The sequence below is a fragment of the Mauremys reevesii genome, linkage group 19 (assembly GCF_016161935.1).
Source record: "Mauremys reevesii isolate NIE-2019 linkage group 19, ASM1616193v1, whole genome shotgun sequence".
NCBI lineage: Eukaryota > Metazoa > Chordata > Testudines > Geoemydidae > Mauremys > Mauremys reevesii.
The window spans coordinates 22,062,722-22,082,788 of record NC_052641.1 but is presented as its reverse complement, the minus strand read 5'-3'; the positions used below and the strand labels follow the sequence as shown (position 1 = coordinate 22,082,788).

At 42.3% G+C, this 20,067-nt stretch overlaps 1 protein-coding gene and 2 long non-coding RNA genes across 8 annotated transcripts in view; 2 read left to right on the top strand and 1 right to left on the bottom strand.

Moving 5' to 3' along the window:
• LOC120386641 overlaps positions 1-10,386 on the top strand; it is a 34,576-nt gene extending 24,190 nt beyond the window's left edge. The window contains exons 2-4 of the long non-coding RNA XR_005589831.1: positions 5,387-5,475; positions 8,027-8,149; positions 9,921-10,386. This is a non-coding gene — a long non-coding RNA (uncharacterized LOC120386641). The remainder of the gene's footprint in view (positions 1-5,386; positions 5,476-8,026; positions 8,150-9,920) is intronic.
• Positions 3,595-11,647, bottom strand: LOC120386642. The gene is made up of 3 exons (XR_005589832.1): positions 11,376-11,647; positions 9,429-9,485; positions 3,595-4,790 (listed from the first exon to the last, which is right to left on the bottom strand). It is a non-coding gene; the product is annotated as an uncharacterized LOC120386642 (long non-coding RNA).
• Positions 11,505-20,067, top strand: part of TTLL11 (tubulin tyrosine ligase like 11) — a 123,692-nt gene continuing 115,129 nt past the window's right edge. For 2 of the 6 annotated variants that reach the window (XM_039506095.1, XM_039506096.1), the window contains exon 1: positions 11,579-12,082. In XM_039506095.1, the coding sequence (XP_039362029.1) occupies positions 11,726-12,082 (357 nt within the window). In that variant the 5' untranslated portion in view covers positions 11,579-11,725. Of the gene's footprint in view, positions 12,083-20,067 lie in introns of all 6 variants that reach the window. The other 4 variants (XM_039506098.1, XM_039506094.1, XM_039506092.1 and 1 more) reach the window with 4 other exon arrangements.

The following is a 20,067-nucleotide window of genomic DNA, read 5'->3' as shown; positions in this document are numbered from 1 at the left end:
CTTGGCAGGTTTGAGCACGCACAAGTCAATGGGAGGAAGGCAGCAGCCACAAACTGGCCAATTACAGAACCTTATCATTAAGGGAGGGAGGGGCAGCCTGAAGAACTAGTACTGTTTCTATGTACCATTGGTTGGAGTCCATGCATTCAGGAATACCATGGTTGCAAGCAGATCTTCCTCATATTGTGGGCATCACTCAGGGTTGAGTCGGCAATGACAGGTCCTTCAATTAGCCTCTTCTTTGCTATGCTCTTCTGTCTGTCTTGTCTCCAGGCTTCTTTTTTCCCTGGCTATAATATAATATCACATTTCCCATTTAAATGCACACAGATTTATGCTAATCCTTCATTTGTTCAGAGAACCCCAATATAGGTTTCATTTTACATATGCAATTAAATGAATCTGTTTTTGCTATCGAAGGTGCCACTCTTCAGATTCTGTATTGCACCTGCAGATTCATGAGCTCTCTTTAGGCGATAGCTTTTTATGCACACTTGTGTGCTGAATGCTCAGGATGTTTGGCACTTTTTTCTTTATATTTTCAGGAGTCTTAATTTAATAAAATATGGAAATAAAATCCAACCAGCCTGAATCAATAACCTAGATTATCTTCTTGTGAGTATCGCTTTAATGGGGTAAGGTGAAATTGTTTGGTTTCCTTAAAACAGAAGAGAATGGCCATTATCCCAACTTCTCATTTAAAACTGCCTTCTAGCACTGCTGCTGCAGCTGTTTGGTATATGTGAGCCTCAAAAAGTTTCTTGGAGCTCACATGGGAGACTCCTTTGACTCTTGTTCACTGAATGGGAGGCAGTGCATCTAGGCCAGGGGTAGGCAACCTATGGCACAAGTGCCGAAGGTGGCACACGAGCTGATTTTTCAGTGACACTCACACTGCCCAGTTCCTGGCCACTGGTCCGGGGGGCTCTGCATTTTAATTTAATTTTAAGTGAAGCTTCTTAAACATTTTAAAAACCTGATTTACTTTACATACAACAATAGTTTAGTTATATATTATAGACTTATAGAAAGAGACCTTCTACAAACATTAAAATGTATGACTGGCACGCGAAACCTTAAATTAGAGTGAATAAATGAAGACTCGGCACATCACTTCTGAAAGGTTGCTGACCCCTGATCTAGGCATTGTCTACACTAGCCAGTTAGTGTGCTAACCTTGCATGCCTGTAACACACCATGGGTAAAATCCTGGCTTCATTTAAGTCAAAGGCAAAACTCCCATTGACTTCACTGGGGACAGGATTTCACCCCACATTTCTAGTCACAATCGCTATCCATGGTGCTCAAGTTTCCCACTACCACTTGGTTTGTCTCTGCTGTACACAAAGCTAGCCACTGTGTCACAACCCTTGCCCCCAGTCTCAGTGGAAAGCCAGAGGAGGTGTAGTTCCAAACAGCAGACATTATAAACTGCAGATATTATAGACTTGCTGCAGGGAGCTGTGCTGAGTATAATGGGACAGGTGCAATATTTCGGCCCCTACGCTGCTGGCAGAGGATGTTGTGTTCGGGTCTTCCAATGATAGCAACCCTGGGAGCCCAATGGGCCAAATTAGACAACATGCTGTTTAAAAAGCCCATAGTGAAGTCCCTCTTCCCACATAGCTCAAATTCCTGAGGCCTTTCATATGGCCTGTGTTTTGGGTGGTGACTGCTGTTGTTTCAGCTATCTTTAAACAAAGGCTTATTTAATTGTTTCTTCCTTTAGCCTGTATGGAAGGCAGCTGCCACACCCACCAGCTTCAAATAGGTTTCTTCCAGCTCCCAACCAACCTAACAATTGGGACAAGGGGTTTACCTCTCACACTTTACAGGGACACTGCAACCTTTTAAAGGAAGACTTTTTAAAGAACTATTTATTTATTTAGGAAGTGTTCACAGGTTTACAAATCCTTGATATGTAAATATCAGAAACAAAACAACAGTGAGCTTTTGTTTAAAGAGACATTATACAGTAACAGTACATAAGAACATAAGAATGGCCCTACTGGGTCAGACCAAAGGTCCATCTAGCCCAGTATCCTGTCTTCCGACAGTGGCCAGTGCCAGGTGCCCCAGAGGGAATGAACACAACAGGTAATCATCAAGTGATCCATCCCCCATCGCTCATTCTCAGCTTCTGTAAAACAGCGGCTAGGGACACCATTCCGGCCCATCATCAGATCTCTCTGTTTAACAGGGTGTTGCCATATAGCAGAGTGAGCATCATTACAACACCCATGACATGTCATTTCTAGGCCTTGTCTACACTGCCACTTTACAGCGCTGCAACATTCTCGCTCGGGTGTGAAAAAACACACCCCAAGCACTGCAAGTTTCAGTGCTGTAAAGTGGCAGTGTAGAGTGCATCAGCGCTGGGAGCCGTGACTACACAGCCACATAAAAGCACTGCTGCAGCAGCACTCTAACGTTGCTAGTCAAGACATACCCCTAGTGACTTTATTAAGCTGAGAGTATGTCTACACTAGAAACGCTACAGCAGCACAGATGCACTATTGCAGCTCCGCTTCTGCAGTATCGACACTTACTACAGTGACCGAAGGGCAGCTTCGGTCACTTTAGTAAATCCACCTCTCCGAGAGGCAGTAGCTAAGTTGACAGAAAAGTTCTACTGTTGACCTAGTGCTGTCTACACTTGGGCTTAGGTTGGCTTAACTACATCTCTCAGGGGCATGAATTTTTTTTCACACCCCTGAGCAAAGTAGCTAGATCAGCCTAAGTTTTAGGTGTAGAGCAGGCCTGAGTGAAGTCTCTGATTACACACATTTAACAGACCAAAAAGCCTGGTTTTGATGTCGCAGATTATGTCCCCCCTTTCTGTTAATGTTTTTATACTTGCAAGGATGACTTGTTTCTGCATTGCAGAGCTATGCTGATTAAAACAATAAATAACATGGCTTAGCAAAAACAACAAGCCAGACCTAGGGTAATGCTAGTGAAAATCTTTATTGCAGGAGACACTTTCAGAGCCTACTAGCAAGACCTGAAAGCCCTATGCACTTTACTCCCAGCTCAGTATATTTGATCTCCTCTTAACTTTTTGTCACACCAGTTTTAGCAGTACAGTACCTCCGATACCAGCTAGTGGGGTAGCAGGAGTACCACGGGCAGGTGAGGTCTTCAAGCTAGGTCCTCAAGTGTTCTGGCAGACAGCCTTATAAGATTTAAAAGGTTAATTCACTTACCGCTAATTGTGAGATGGGAGTTTGTTTGCAAAGCACAGTCTTGCTGTGTATGTTTACTAAGAATAGGAAACAGACAGTGTTCCCTCACTTTTAGGATACTAAAAGCCAGTGGGTGTTGAGGTGAGGTTTGTACGATGAAGAGGGGATCTGGGACAGATGTGAAGTTGGGGATCAAAATCCGGTAGTTTAGATGTATCTTTGAGACATTAATTTAAAGGCCGCTAAATCTAAAACATGCGTGTTGGGGGAGAAAAAAACCCAACAACTCTGGCTTCGTTCCTGGAGAGAGGTAAATAAAAATGAAGCATTTGGGGCCGGAATCAAAGTCTTTCATTGACTTAAATGGATTCTGGATCAGGACTTTAATATTTATTTAAATGTTGGGGTGGATTTTTTTTTGCATAACAAGCCCAGAACTAATTCCAAAAGCCTGCCTGCCTTCCCACTGCAAAGCAAGATGCTCTGAAGAATGTGAGGGAGGGGAGCGAGGACACCATCATAATGGGCTTAACATTTTAAGACTGCACATTTAACAAAATAAATAAAATGCAAGTCCTGATTGTATTTCCAAAGCTTGAGACGTTCAATACTTCACGGTGAGGGTTTTTTGGTTGTTTTCCATCCAATCATTTACTTTACCCTCAGAACACAGAGAATCAGAAATAAGCATTGTTGTTAAGACAGAAAAATCTGTCAGTTTCACTTGATGTCTGCAAGCAGGGCTCACAGAATCAGGACAGGGATGAAAAAGGAACATGAACTGGCATTACCAGCCAGCTCTTCACACATCTCAGGAATTCTCTTCAGCCTTGACGTGCTGCCATTGGTTTCACTGTAAAGCCAGAAGACCCCATACATGCTCCGCTTCTCCATTGCTCTAGGAGCTGATGCTTTCTAGTAGTTAGAGCAAACTTGAGTAAGGCAGTGTCTGACCTTGATCAAAAAACCTGACTTTGTGCTTTAATTTAACACAGAACATTGGTAACAAAGCAGGAACATTAACCATGTGCTGAACCTGAGCTGAGCTTTTCTGCATAAAATAAAGATGGATGAATTAGTTCACAGCTGGCTGAAGATTTTGACTCTGGATTCCTCTTGTGTGTTCCACATCAGGTAGCTCCCTTCTTTGTTATTCAGGACAGTAAGGTGATACACTAGAATCCCGGTTAGCCAAAAATAGCTGGAGACCCCCTCACATGTCTGTAAATGCTAATGTTTGATTAAACCCAAAGGAGCAGGTTAGATAAATAAGGTTCTATTGGTTGAAATTAGCTGGTATTACCCTCAGCTGCAGTGGGGTTTAGATGAAAATAGGGCAAACTCCTGGGCACAATCTTGCAGTGAGTCTCTTGAGCTGCCACATGAACCAAATCAAGACGTGACATGTGGATCAGGCTGGGTAGTGCTGTCCTTAAGTGTCACATATCTGCTCGGCTGGTGGAGGTTCTGTTTGGTTAGATGGTTATACAGATTTGTGGTGTTCAGGGAGAAACAGAAGACTAATGTCTTGAAGGTTCAGATTTGTAGTGTAGCCAGAAAATCTCTCCATTACAACTGCAAGCCTCTTTCATGCATCGCCAGTTCCTAAGTTGTGTACAAGAGGATTCAGGAATGAGAAATGTCATCTACTATTATGCATATTTTCATAATCTTCTATCATGCAAATTTTTTCCAAAGTATGCAGCCATTGTTTTGTTTGCATATGTAGGTCAACCACAAATCTTCGGTGGTCTAACATAAACATTGTGAGCATATGCTTATGTAAACTAATTTAAACCCAGACTGGGAAGTATAATTACAACAGAGACATTTCCCAAAGACAGACTGTATTTACCAGTCTTTCTCCTGACTTTTTTTAATTTTTAAAACATTGTTTTCCTGTTGACCAGTAAAGGCACAATTATATAAAAAACCAACCTCCCGCCATGGTTACAGAAGGAACCGCTTACTACAGAGCAGAGTGGATAGTTCCTATGGATAACTTATTTGATTAACTTTTCCTTGTGCCTGTTTGTGAATTGTCCATGAATGTACCATAGGTTTTCTCAAATTTATTCCTTATTCAAAATGATTTGCTGAGTAATATCTGCAAATAATTCTTGTTCTGCAGCTTGCAGGAGACCAGTTTGGTGTTGGTGCTGATACAAAAGTTGTGACCTTTTTTTTTTTTTAAATCCCAGGTCTCATGATATTTGATGTTGATCCTAAATACCTGGATTCTGGAGTCCTGTGATTACATGAGAATCTCAGCTTTCATTTTTTGAAAGAAGTAAGTTGCTAGTTTTCATGACTACAGGAAAAAGCATGAAACTGTGACCCAAGTTCACTGTAAAGACTTAGAAACCAGAGGGGAAATAAAAAGATCCCCAAATTTATTATTCACAAAATTCCCATGAATTTTAAGATAATCTCCTGATATTCTTTGAAGGCTGACTCATGAGTTTTGCATGCTTGGAGTTTGCAGTGCTGTTGATATTCCTAATGTGTTGTTTTGATTGGACACGTCATATGGTACACATCAGTTTCCTGACTGCGCAATCATAACTTGTAGAATCAGGTTCTCAGATGTTTAAGAATCAAAAATAGTCATTTAGCATTAGTCAGTGAAATGTTTGTGCTTATATTGTAGCATTAAGGCTTCTACCTTTAGTGGCTTCTACTAGCCATTCAGTGGCAATATGATCACACAGGAGTAGCCCTGATATCTATCCAGTACTGAGCAGTTGTTACATATGCACCTTTTGGGAAGGCATGTACACGCATGGAATATATCATGCTACACATGACCCAATAAAGTATGAATCAGCACAGGGATGAGCACAGCTTTTAGCTAGGAGATAGATAGAGTACAGTACAATCTGAACTCGCAGCCTGCCTGCTACCTCCCTGCGGGGTGAGACTGCCATCTGTGTGATTTGATAGCCCTGTTTTACAGTAATAGTTACAAAGGCCATTCAAGTAGGACTCAAATCCAGGCCTCTTTCTGGCGAGATTACTCCATTATCAGGTACAGTACTGGGACTGGATAATGTATTGGCTAATGTGTATGAGAGCACCACCGTGTCCTCAGATGACAGAATGTCAGACCTCATCTGATTTGTGGTATCATGGTGGTCCCCTGTATTGTCAGGACCACCAAGCTGACATGGCTGCTGCTAGATGTAAAAGCAGCAAAGAGTCCTGTGGCACCTGATAGACTAACAGACATATTGGAGCATGAGGTTTCGTGGGTGAATCTATCTGTTAGTCTATCAGGTGCCACAGGACTCTTTGCTGCTTTTACAGATCCAGGCTAGCACCCCTCTGATGCTTGATGTAAGAGTTTCTTCAAGTAAAAACACTTCATAAATATTTTTTCCCATCATAGTTCTACATATGAACTAATGGGTCTACAGCGCCTACAGGGAATATGTGTCTGAGCTTTATTACACAAGGATTGCTTGAGCAAATATCTCTAGATGAGAGGCTCTCTAGGATATAAATCTGTGTTTGGCAGCACACAGAAACTTTCAATTTCCCTTGACCTTACGAGAGAGAGATTTAAAAAATTCAGGCTTGTTTGTCCCCTGCCACTAGATCTAACCTGCAATAAACAGCATGATACATGCTCCTTCTGCTGTGCCATTGCTACCTTATTACTACTCAACCTATACTTTACTCCCTTACCTTGCAGTAGAGGAATACTACATACAGTCTGACTTCACGCCATACAGTACATACCATCCCCATTTATCTCAACAGGAAATGAAGGTTTTATGCATGTAGCATAAAGCAAACCAGTTATCTGGTGTATGACTGGGTAGAGGTAGGTAGTGAATTATTAACCTTTTAGAAACATGGCTCTATCAAAACTTTATATCAAAATACTCCTATGCAGTCATTTTGTTTGGCATCTTCGGGGCATTTCCAGTGCTCAAAAAGCTAGTCAATGTTCAGGCCCATGTCAGCTAAATCCATGGTTTTCCTTCAGCATTTCTAACATCTGTGATGAAAAAGCTCTAACATACATTACAAAGCATTGTCCCATGGGGGGTAGATGGCTCAGGAGGCTGATAATAGGATAAGGAGCCTTTCACTTTTAGGTCACCAGTTTAAATCCCACCCTAGCTGGCAGTCATTAGCAGTTGCTACCATCTGGTGGCTGTTTGGCGATCCGTGTGACATGAGTTGTGAATCATAATTGTAGTGTGAGAGGTGTTGGTGAACAGCTGTCATCACTAAAACCACCACTAGAATTGGCACCCTTTTAGGCAGTCTCAACAGAGACACCAAAGACTGAATGAGTGATGAGAAAAGAGACTCCTCTTTTCCTCCCAGAGGTGGTCCCTTCAGAAAAGGGCTTAGATGTTAGCTGGTTCGTGTGGGACATTACCATGATCTGTGCTGTATCTGATGGATAGAAGACTTCAGCCTCTGGGTCTGTGAAATCAGCAGTTCTGTATTCACACACTACAAAGATTCTTCCTGATATGAAGAGCCCAACACTAATCTTAAAAGGACACATGCATAAGGAACAACATCTGGAGAGACTGTACCTGCCCAAGGCACAATTTCCTCTTGGTACAGCTCTGCTTAGAGTCCTCCTCAGGGCTAGCATAAAAGTCATGCTCTCAGGGAATCTCCCGAGTTTTTCATTAAGAATCTGTTCAGCTATCAAGCAGCCAAGGCACTACATTTAATAGCCACCTGACGATGACTGACACTTCCTTAGGTAGAGTCTTCCCCTAATTAATCTCTCAGTGCCCTGCAGGGAGTAGATGTCAGAAGGATAGATATTGCAATTGGATTTTTAAAAGATGTGGCTAATTTTATGATCTCAGGTGACTCTAAGACGTCATCAGGCTGATTAAACTTCATGCTTTGTGATTTGCGCCGAGACGCTGTCCACCTGTGGAAAAGGGTCACCCCTGCTCCTACTTCAGCAGAATCATATGATTAGCCAGGTACATTGTTTTCTATTTCCCCCTTTTCTGTGAAACAGGAGGTGGTGACGGCGGATGAAGATGGGATACCAATCTTTAGACACAGTCTTGTTCCTAAAATCTGACCTACTCTGGTAACTCCTGGAATCCTATCTTCTGTACTTAGAATTCCTCAGGTAGCATTTTAATTTTCCTGACAGTGCTTTTCCTTTCTACTTCCCACCATTGTCTAGATGTCCCTTTAAAAAGAATATATACGGGGCGGCTCTAGGAATTTCGCCGCCCCAAGTACGGCGGCATGCCGCAGGGGGGGCGCTCTGGCGGTCGCCGGTCCCGCGGCTCCGGTGGACCTCCTGCAGACGTGCTTGTCCCCTTTGCCACATAAATAACATGATTCCAGTGACTGATAGCATGGTCTGAGCTACCATCTTGGCCTGAATTCTAATTAGTTCTGGAGATCCTTCTTTCTCACACAGAATATTTTAATTTTTTGTAACAGAATAGTGTGGCGCACTTTCTGAGTAACAAATAAATTTCACAGCAGATTGCAGTGCCACCTACAGGCTAAGTGAAAACATGTCATCCAAGATTTGTTGTTTTCTATTTAACTTTACTAATCGCAAAAAGAAGACATACTTGTGTTATTTAAAAAACTATTCTTCAGGTTTCCCAGGAGTTTTCAGAGTCATTGTCTTTCCTGAATTAATATTTTGATATGTTTGATTTAATTGTGCATAAACCAAAGTATTATATTTGCTTATTTTATATATCTATAAGAGCAATTGTTTTCACTGAAAAATGCCAATTTTCATGCTATCCATCTGATCCATTAAAATAACTTGGGTAGTTCTTTGTTTGGGGAGTTCAATGTCTTGAATCTGATCTATACACTTACTGGCAATCTGTGCAGATCCCAGAGCACTGGTATAATGAAACTCACTTTATTAAGAGTATTGCTGCGTTCTGTATTAGCTTCAGTTTCTGAGTCATCTCAGTATGCAAAGCATTACAATCCTCTAGTCTCAAAGTGACAAAGGCCAGCTCTGTATCAGCTAAATTAGGTATGTCGGATTAGTAGCTTAATTAACAATTTTCGTACATACTAGATTCACACTTTGAAATTGGACCTCCTTAAGTTCTATCCTTGTTTATATCAATCTTACAGTAAATGATTCAGGTACTTTCTGATGAAAGACGTCAGTTTGGCAGAGCTGGAAATGGTTGTTCTCTAATGGCAGAACAAATACAGCCAAGCCATGAGCCTATACATTTCCCCACATTGCTTTGCCAAAGGTCTTACCTCTGCCAGCACATTTATTCTCTGAAGCCCGTTCAGTGCATCGTCCCTATGTTGACCCTGTGAACAAGGGGGCCAATTAATGATGGTGATTTTGGGGATGATTTTAGACCCTGAGCTAGACTATATCCAACCCATTTTATGTTGGACTGTGAACAGCCTTTATTTTATTAATTATTATTATTATTACTATTTTTTTATTTATTTATTATGCTACCAAGTCATCCATCAAGAAAGCCAAGTCCAGCAATTCCTTTTCAGCAACAATTAATATGTAGGTTACTAAGAAAGACCAGGCTGATTTTGGAGTGTGTGTATTTTGAAGGAGATATAAAGGGTTTAGAAACACAAGTGCCCTCCAAGATCAAGATTCCTGAACAGCCAGTTCTGTTTTAGTACAGGGTTAATGTAGGAGACTATCATTCTGCAAACACAGGAATGGCGGCTTCCTGTGCTGCTCTCTTATCGTGCACCTTCTTGAATTATTATTTTTAGGCAAGCAAAGGACATGTCTGACTCTAAGGAGATGTTATTATTCTAGTGCACACGTCTAATCTCAGCACGAGTCATTTCAGAGAAAGGGAAAGGAAATCCACCATGAAGATGAAGAGCCTCAGTCACTGCTGCAGAACATTGTACTGGCTTTGGCCTAGTGGAACTGTGCCTATGATTAATCTTGTCAAGCCCAAACTAGAGTGGCTAATAAGAAATCACACCACTTTACTCTTCCCATCTACCTCTCCTATTCTACATGGCCCATCTGTAAAAGCCAGACTGGCAGGAGGGTTGGGAAAGGGGGAGGTCAGACTGTGCGTCTGCTGGGCTGTACTAGATTATTAAAACGTATCCTGAAACTAAAGACAGAGATTTGATAATCCTTGTCTAAGGGTGAATGTTCCTTGGCTGGCCTGGGATTTTTGTGGGGAGGTCATCCTTTCCGTCACTGAAAATGTTCACTGCAAAGGAGAGAGACAAAGATCCCTACACAGGGTAACTTCCACAACATTTGCTGGGGGGGGGAGATGCATATGCTCCCTGCTAATCATAAAGGGATTATTTTGCAGGCCTCACTCCCTGCACACCATGCCAAACATTGCCCCCAGTAAGTCCTCGCATGAAAGCCTTCTGTGACACTGCACCTCATATTCTTCAGTCATATTATTATATGATTATGACATAGTTATGATGTATTTTATGCAAGTCATGTGATATGTCACTGAAAATGTTATGATTTGCTGAATGATTATCCTATTTGTATGCATGTATCATTTTTGTATCTGAAGTTATCAATATTGACTATCTCTCTATTTCAAACGTAGTTACACCCACTAGACAAGATACTTTAATTCTAGATAGTGGATGGGGAATGGGCCATTAAGAAAACAATATGCCTTAGGAGAAGCTTATCTCCCACCTGCGGAGCAGACAGCCTCCAGTAATGGCTGATTTGACTCTGCAAGGACCGACGATGAGACCACATGTCTCTGGACTCCATCCTGGGATGTCAGTGTTTTCCCACAGACGAGGCTGGGAACCAAGCTTAGAAACAAAGGGTTCCCACCACATGCAAAAGAGATATAAGGCGGGGCGTGACAGCATCTGGTGTTCTTCGCTCGCCACACCAGCAGACTCCTGGAAACACCTGAGGAACAAAGACTGAACTGGGGAGGTGCTGGACCCCAGCTAAGGGGATTTTTGGCCTGTGAATGGAACCCCTGGGATTCCAAGCTGTAAGCAAGTGCAGCGTGTCCCTTAAGCTGTTGCAGTTCAGGTGGCTGTAGTACATTACGTATCCCACTAGTATTGTGGGTCAACCAATCAGCCCTTCTTCCCCTGTCCCCCAAAAGAAATTCCCCACAGGACAGGAGGGATTCCTGAGGGTTTGGCACCCAGGACACGGCGTGGCTGCAGTCCTTTTCTTTTTTTAATTCCCACTTCCAAGATGGCTACCTTGATAGCTTCAGGTCTATTGGCTCAGAGCTTGCCTCCTACTTCCAAAATGGCCTCCTTCATAGCTTCAGTCCTACTGGTGAATAGCTTTCTGCCCATTGCAAAGATGGTAGCCGGAGCCACAGTCACGTGACCATAGCCAAGGGCTACGCCCCGCCCCTCGCATCTGTGATTTCCCCAGGGGAGGGAGAGGGCTGGGAGGCGAGATTGCCTTTGACGTTGATTGGTCCTTTGCGGTCTCCGTCTTGGTCGTTGCCAACCACCTGAGCGAACATGGCAACCGGCGCCGCCCGGAGGGACGCGGCAATGACAGCGGCTGGAGGGGCCCGGGGCAGCTCTGCCGCCTGGTAATGGAGTCGGCCGGGACCGAGCCCGAGAGCTGCCCCCCGGCCCCGGAGCCGCCAGGGTCCCCGGCCCTCCCCGCCGAGGAGCCGGAGCGGAGCGAGGCCGCCCCGGAGCCCCAGCAGGAGGCCGAAGGGGTCCCCCCGCCGGCTCAGGGCAGGAGGCCCAGCGGCCCGGGCTCCAAGGGTCAGGCCAAGCGGTGCGGTGCGGGGAAGGGGGGCCGGGCCAAGCGGGGCTCGACCCGCCGTGCCGGGGAGGAGGGAGGCCGGCCCGCCCGGCGGGCCCATGTCACCGTGGACAGCTCCAAGGCCAAGACCTCGCTGGAGGCGCTGAAGCTCAGCTTGCGGCAGCTCCGCTGGAGGGAGGTAAGGGACCGGCTCCCACTCCCCAGGCCTCCCGCAGACCCTGCCTGGCTGGCTCCCCCGGGGCCCGGCCTGCGCGCTCCGGGGCCCGGGCTCCCCAGCGGCTCTTCCTCCCCGCCGCCCGGATCTCCCGTCGGGCGGCTCCGAGCCTTCCCCGAGCTCTGTGCTCCCTCAGAGCCCCCCGGGACTCCTCTCTGCGCGGCCCCCTTCGCCCCAGCCGCTTTCCTTCTGCCCGCTCCAGCAGGCCTCTGTCAGCCCCCGCATCTCTGCTAGCCCAACAGTGCTCTGTGAGCCCCGCTCCAGTAGCTGGCTCTCCCACCCCATTTCCCCCCAGTAGTTCTGTCATCCAGTCCAGGGTGCCGCTTGTGCAAAAACGGGCTCAGTAGCAAAGGTTGCCATCCGTTTGAAGGAGTCTTCTGGCTGCTGTTTTGACGTTTCTTGTATTGTACAATTAGCTGTCAGATCACGTGGCTGGATTTTAAAAGGACTTGGTAACTTTGTGATTTATTAATACCTTCTGTAATTATGCATGCTAAAATAGGGTAATTGGATTTCATGCTTCCTGGGTTAAATTGACCATTGTAAGGGGCAAGAAGGAAACTTACCACTTGAATAAGTTTCAAAAAAAAAAAAAGCTGCATTTTGTTTCCCTCCCCAAAGAAATGTTAAATATAGGTCACTGCCATCTATAGAAAATGAGGCCTTGATGGACCAGAGATCTCATCTGATATGGCAGATTCTCTGTTATGTTGTAAAAGTAAATTCAGATATAGGTGAGCTTGAAGTCACGATAAAGAACATTTTGTATTAATAGAAAAATGACAATGTTAAACAGTTTAACAAAATACCTGTCATTGGCTTTTTAAAATGACTAAACCTGGAGAGGGTAGGAACTTCCTTGAAAGGGTTGTATGGGGGAGTGAATAAAGATAATATTTAAAACTTCACATGATAAACACTGAAATAGTTCAGAAATATTCCCCAATTGCAAAATGTTAATCAGGTCTCAGACTCTAAAGACTTCTCACCTGCACTGGTTGCATGGCTCCATGGAATGGAGCTGATAGGTCTCTTATAGCCGGCCACTTCCCCAAGGATCTCTATAATGGGGTTGGGGGCACAGAGATGTAATAAGGCCTGGGAATGCATTCTCTTTTCACCTGGAGCCCTACAGAGTTTGAGGGGGGGAGGAATGTTACTTGGCACATCTTCCCCATTTCATTGCTGCCTTTGACATGCCAGCTTCTCCCTGATCCCCTCCTGCCCTTCATCCCACAGATGATCCCATAGCTCCATGGAGGTAGCTTCCCCCTCTTCCATGTGGGAAGGAGAGAACTTTGCATGGAGGAGGCCCTCCCTGTATAGATCCGAGGGATGCGGTCCGGTCCATATTACTCCTAACAGAACTGGACATTTGTAACCCCAAAAAACTATTTTCTGGAGGATTGGTGCAGAGTAGATCTGACTCTCCTGTTCCTTTATAATATTCAGAATGTTGTAGGTGCCCTACAACACAAAGACCGACACATTCCCTGACATGAAAAACTTGGATATTACTTACTCTAATAATATGTGCATATAACATTAGAATCAGTTGTTTTCTTCAGTCTAACTTTTGTCTTGTGCTCCATGTATTGTATTGTTAGACAGTTTTAGGTAGCATTAATTATCAAGTAATGACATTGCAGGGTGGTCTATTAGGTAGAATAGGACTGAACACTTCTGATAACTTTACTTTTCCTCAGTTTCTTGTGTGAGTTACTTATAAATTGAAAACTGAGAAGTATTTCTTCATTAACTCTTATTCTGTATATTTCTTTAAGGTAACATTGCATTGCATAGATTTGTTACGACAGCCAACAATTTCAGTGACTGCTTTTATATTTAGTAACACTGCAATATAATCATTGTGGTAGTTGTATTCTAACTAGTATGTGTGATAACACTAGAAAAACTTTTCAGTATTTGCAGATTCAAAATCTGATTTTTGCAATAGGAAGTAGGTGATGAAATAATGTACTTATCTTAAAGTATAAACAGAATCCTGTAGAGTTCATGTTAAACCACATGGACTTTCTGACACTGCAGTGATCGGGTCTGTAGGTGAAATTGTAGCACTCTTAAAGCCAGGATTTCAGCCCATATATTATACGTACAGTGATAGATTACAAACACTGATTAACTGATCCAGCATGTGAAGTTGATTGGGTAAAAAAAAAAAAAGAAGGTCTAGTCAGTGGGTGCTGGAAACCACTTATTATCATTATTAGGTTTGACTCATGGCACTGGACAACAGAGTTTGTAAACCAAGATGAATTTCATACAGTATTTTTAAATACATCCCTGCTCCTGTTTCCTATTATTTGATATGTATATACTTAAAACATTATGGAAACAGAATCTATTGTATTTCAGCCTTTTATTTTTTAAATCTTGTTGCAGAAAATCAGTCTTCCCTTGCATAAAAGCCCAAATCATCATCTTATGTGCACACTACAAAATAGGAACAAAAATCAATGGTGTGAAATTATTACCTGATAGATTTGCTCCTTGTTACACTGATACATAGGTGCACCTGTTGAGTGTCCACCTGCAGCTTCTCTCCAGTCTTTTTGTAGGTAAAGTGCAGAACAGCGGTGTTCTACCATTTAATTTGTCTGCCGTAGAGTTAAAGTTTATACAAGACTCATCCACATGTTACTGTAATGAGAGCTTCTGAAAGTCTGATAAATACTAAAATTAACTGATAAACTTGGCTGAGTATAAATGTAATCCACAGGACTAAATTTATGTCCCTTATGTTTGACCTGTTTTGAGCATCTGATTCCCCAGATTGCTCAGTATTATGTGTTTTGTCCCAGAAACGGAACTATGCACACCCTATTGTTTTCCTCTTGAACATGTACATTGTATTATGAGCATTCTCCTTCCAGCTCTTTATCCCACAGTAGCAATCACTTTGACTTTGCTTAATCTTTATTGATGGAGACAATAAACAAATATCCTTTCTCCTCCACCCATTAATTCAGTCAATATTTTTCATTTAGTCTGCCTTGCTTCTCTCTCTGACCTCTTTTCCATTCTTCTTAATAATGGCTTTTCAGCCAAAATAGTGACTCTTAAGGCATTTGGCTATACCACTTACAGTCAGTCATAATTCATTCTGCCCAAACAAGTCCTTATAATAAATTTGTATGGGTTTGCAACCCACTATAGTAAAGTCTCTTTTCAAGTGTCTTTTCTCTAGTTCATCAGAGAAGATTTGTGCCTGTTTTGAATGATATACTTATAAAATTTTGCTTTCTTTCTCAGATTCTGTTACTTCTGCGTGACTGACTGAAATTTGTGAGCCTAAAGCTCAGATAGAAAGACAAGGGATGTTAAATATTTAGTAGATTAGCTGGAGGTGTTTATGATCTTAAGTTTCTGTAGTAGGAACTTTATCACAATAAAAGGATTGGTCCTCCCTTAAATTGATAGAAACATGATAAGAAATGAAGTGTACGTCCAAAATATGTGAACAGATTTTAATGTGTGGCAAACACAAAATTTCAGGTAGAAGAGGGGGTTGAATAAGGAATAGTGGTGACAGTTTAGGCTATGTCAGTATAAGTTATGTCACTCAGGGGTGTGAATAAGCCACTTCCTGAGTGACACAGGTTACACCAACCTAAGCACTGGTGTGAATAGCGCTATGCAGGTGGGAGAGCTTCTCCCACGAACATATTACTGCCGCTTGCAGGGGCTGGAGTAATTAAGTTCATGGGAAAGCTGTCTCTTAGCGACGCAGTGTAGTGGAGCCATAGCCTTAGAATGCCAACTATAGTGTGCGTAATCCCCAAATTAAAGACTGGATTGGAATAGATTTTTGATTAACACACCCATCCAGGTCATACATGCTAAGTTTGCCATTTTAAAACAAGCCCTTCTAGTTTTTCATTTATCTGAATACCAGAAATTTTAATATTCAGTTATTGGCAGGGATCCTGGAAATCCATTTGTCACAGAAGGATGTGGAAAAATGCAGAATTTGTGTTTTTACAGAGAATCTTTTGTTTTTACATTTTGTGAACAAATAAAAACATCTACTGTGGAACCCCAATTATCTGATCTAATTGGGACGGGGGCCAGATCAGATAATCAAAAATTCAGAGAATGGGCGGGGCTTAGGCTGTCAGTTTAAAAATTGTAAATGCATCAATAAAATGTGTTCAGTGGATGCCTATATATATTGTGGGTAGGGAAACTAAAGTTCAGCATTTGGATTTTTATGTTTTTTATTGATGAATTTTTTTTTTAAATCATGGAAAACTAGGATCCCTGGTTATCAGGTAGTTTAAATGACATGATATACCATAAAGAGAGAGACAAGGTAGGTGAGGTAATATCTTTTATTGCACCATCTCTTGTAGGTGGAATGGATAAGCTTTTGAGCTTCACAGAGCTCTTCAGGTCTGGTGAAGGTAAACAGGGAGTCTGAGCAGGATAATTAGTCAAAATAGGAGGCAGTTTCATCTTGCTGTGGCATCTGATCAGGGGGTTATTTTTTTAAGCCTTTTGCTTCTTCGTTGGTCCCAGATTAAGGCACCTTTTTCCCTTTGAGCAGCGGCTGAATCTTATGTGCAGTGCAGGCTCATAGGGACCATATTATACTCAGGCTGCACTCTGGTCACTCATACCATACTATTGTTATTCTACACTGTCACTGAATAGACAGAATAGGTCAGATTCCCTTGCCTGCTTGAAGAGGGAACATGCAAATTGCCTTTCCCAACACCTAGTGGAGATTTAAAATGATGAAAATGCACTTGTATAAGTAAAGTGTCTTTACTTGTCAGATATGGGATGGCAAGGAAACTTCAGGAAAATGCTGAAAAAAGAGAGAAGCTTGTAAAATTCATGTCTTGATTTCCACCAAATTCTATCCTCCCCACAATCTAACAACAAGATGCTGCCTGTGAAATTGCAGGGAAGTTGATTTGGTTTTGGGGAAGCTGAAAATGAGCTTTATGACAAGAAACTGCCGAACTACAGAGCAACTGGCAAGCAGCTGCCATAACAACTGGAGTAGCAAACCAGTTTTTTTGGGAGGGGGATGGGCTTTTAAATAGCATATGTAGATTAGGTCTAACTGTTACCTCATTAAGGGTCAGATTCTATCCTCTAAATATGTAGTGATGTTCACTGAATGTCTTTGAGGACTTGTTCTTTTACAGGCAGTTGCTGAGCAGTTTAAAAACTGGTCCATAGTGTAGTGAAATTCGTTCGTAACCTGTGTTACTTTTACTATACTAACACTAATATTAGTTCACTAACTTTAGTATTGATTGCACTATATTTAATGGCACTCTACAAAGTATAGAGAATTAAGTGACAGCAGTTAATAGCAGTGTTAGGTTTTACCTTAAGCATGAACTGTCAGTTTCTGTAAGAAATGGGTGTAGCGTATGTGTTTCTGATCTCTTGTGTAATCGGCCATGAGGAAGCTTTCTAGTGCTCTGTTCTTGGTCCACCTTGATGGTGACATTTCTCCTTAAAGAGAAATGGAGTGTAATACAAACCAGTGATCGAATGTCTCTGGTGTAATAGCAAGTGCATGTTAACGAGACAAAAGTGTTTACAGCTACAAGATAGGAAACCTTATTTTTGCAACACTTTGCATTAGTACACCTCTACCTTGATATTACGCTGTCCTTGGGAGCCAAAAAATCTTATCGTGTTATAGGTGAAATCGTGTTATATTGAACTTGCTTTGATCCACCCGAGTGCGTAGCCCCGCCCCCTCGGAGCACTGCTTTACCACATTATATCCGAATTCGTGTTATATCGGGTGGTGTTATATCGAGGTAGCGGTGTAATATTCTTTTGCCGTCCACAAGATTTGCCATTTTTGCTAATTAGTGGCAAATACCATTCACTGTGACCCATATATACCTTGTGCAGTATGACACTCTCTGCTTACACTCAATTCTTGGCAGCTTTTTCTTCATTTATAAGCAATTTTTAGGTCTGCCACATTAAGTGATATAGAGGACAAATGCCTGAAGCAGCAGAGCCTTTTTGACAGTAGTAGACTGTCACTGATGGAGAGAGGAAAAATTGTCCTCCAAAGAGTTTTGATTCAAGGATATGTTGTTCAGTGAGTGTTGCTGTAAGAGTTACCCAAGAGCATTTCAGCCAAGCATATAGAAGTGCTCACAGAGGCTATAGTGAAACTAGTGAGGTATCTGTCCATTTAGCGAAGCGCTAGCACTATCTGTATAAAGGCAGGAGTGATGATAAAATAAACATGAGGATAAGCAAACAAATCTGAGCAAAGAAAACTGCAGTAACTTGGATCGAAACCAGCTTATTATTAAATAGGGATGCCAGTGCTGATTCACTGACTTGTATGGGTTTTAGAAGGATTCATAGTGCCTGGGGCAAGATGGGATTAGAGCTCCTTTCTGACCTGACCCCTTGTAGCCCCAGCACATAAGGGGTTCTGTCCCTTATCCCTCCTTGATTTCTTTCACCCTCACCTTTCTTTGACCACTGCTCTCCTGTTTTCTTGCAACCTCCCTCTCTGTGTTCTGTTTTTTTTGCTACCCTGAATATTCTTCTGATCTTTAAGTCTTCCAAAATCCTTAGCAAGTCCAAGCTCCTCATATTCTGTCTGTGAGCTATTCTCTCAACATCTTCCCTGCAGTGGCTCCTGTATCCTTTCTCTATGGCTGTTTCAGGCATCAGTCAGACATGCCTCTTGTTGCGTTAATCAAGACTGACTTGCTGTTGAACAGTTCATTTTATGGGTGTCCCCAAGCCCAGGACAGCTGCCTTCTGGCTCCTAGGTGGTGGCCCTGACAAAGACACCAAAGTATTCAGTTTTTATGAAGGATTTGGATATCTCTGAGAACTTTGTAAAATTAGATTTACCTGTATTGAACAGCATATATTATGCTTTTTCAGTAATCACTTACCTAAACCATTGCAGTTCTTTCAGAGTTTTCTGTATTGATTTCAAACTGGCTGTTTATATAGCTTTCCTGGTTGCTCCCAAAGCCTTTTTCTTTTTTTATTAACCCCTTAGGCATCAGAAGTCTTTCTCCTTCATGTCCTGTAGTATCTTGGTCATGTTGGGACTGTTATACTGTGTCATGGAAGAACCTCTTGGAGGGAGGGACTGAGAGTTTAGGACACTTGGTGAGGTCCATGTCCACTTCACTTGATTACCTTTGCATACTCTCCAGAGGGGGAAGGCGAAGGTGGTGGTGGGAATCAGAAGGAGCAGGCATATAGCCTTCAGACCTCCAAGAATCCTCTTTAAATTGCACTTCGAGTACTTTATTCTGGCTCCTGCAGTTGCTGTTGGTTGCAGCATTCTTTACTTCTGGTCCTAACCTGTTCTGTACTGTTTTCTTGTGTGTGCCAATTACCATGTTTCAGCCTAGAGGTGGCTACAGCTCAGTAGTGAGTAAAATGATTTCTATAGATCGCTTTTAAAGTGCTTTAGAATCCTTTGGGATCAAAGGAGCTATTTCAATATAATGATTTTAGATTGAAAATAGCTGAGATGTCTAACCTAACTTAATGGACAGTTTTAGTGTTGTCTGAAACTTTAGTGGTAAACAATAGGCCCAGTTGTCTGTTACCCTGCACCATTTACACCAGGGCAAAGTGGGTAGCAATTTATATCCACTTTACACTGGTATAAATAACTACAGAGTACAGGACCACGGAGAATCAAGCACAATATCTTTCTGAAATATCAATATTAATTTGTCATTCATGTAGTAATATTAAAGGCTTCTAATGAGAATAGGAATCTAAAAGCAATACTCTGTATTTATAACTGGAAACAACGAATGTCATATAAAAACTGAAGCACAGCATTTTACATTAATAAAACACTTGTAGAAAAATGGACTCTTCACTTATTGAAGCTCTGTTAATTTATACTTCCATATATAAATAAATGTGTTATGCAGGATTGTTACCTTTACAATGAC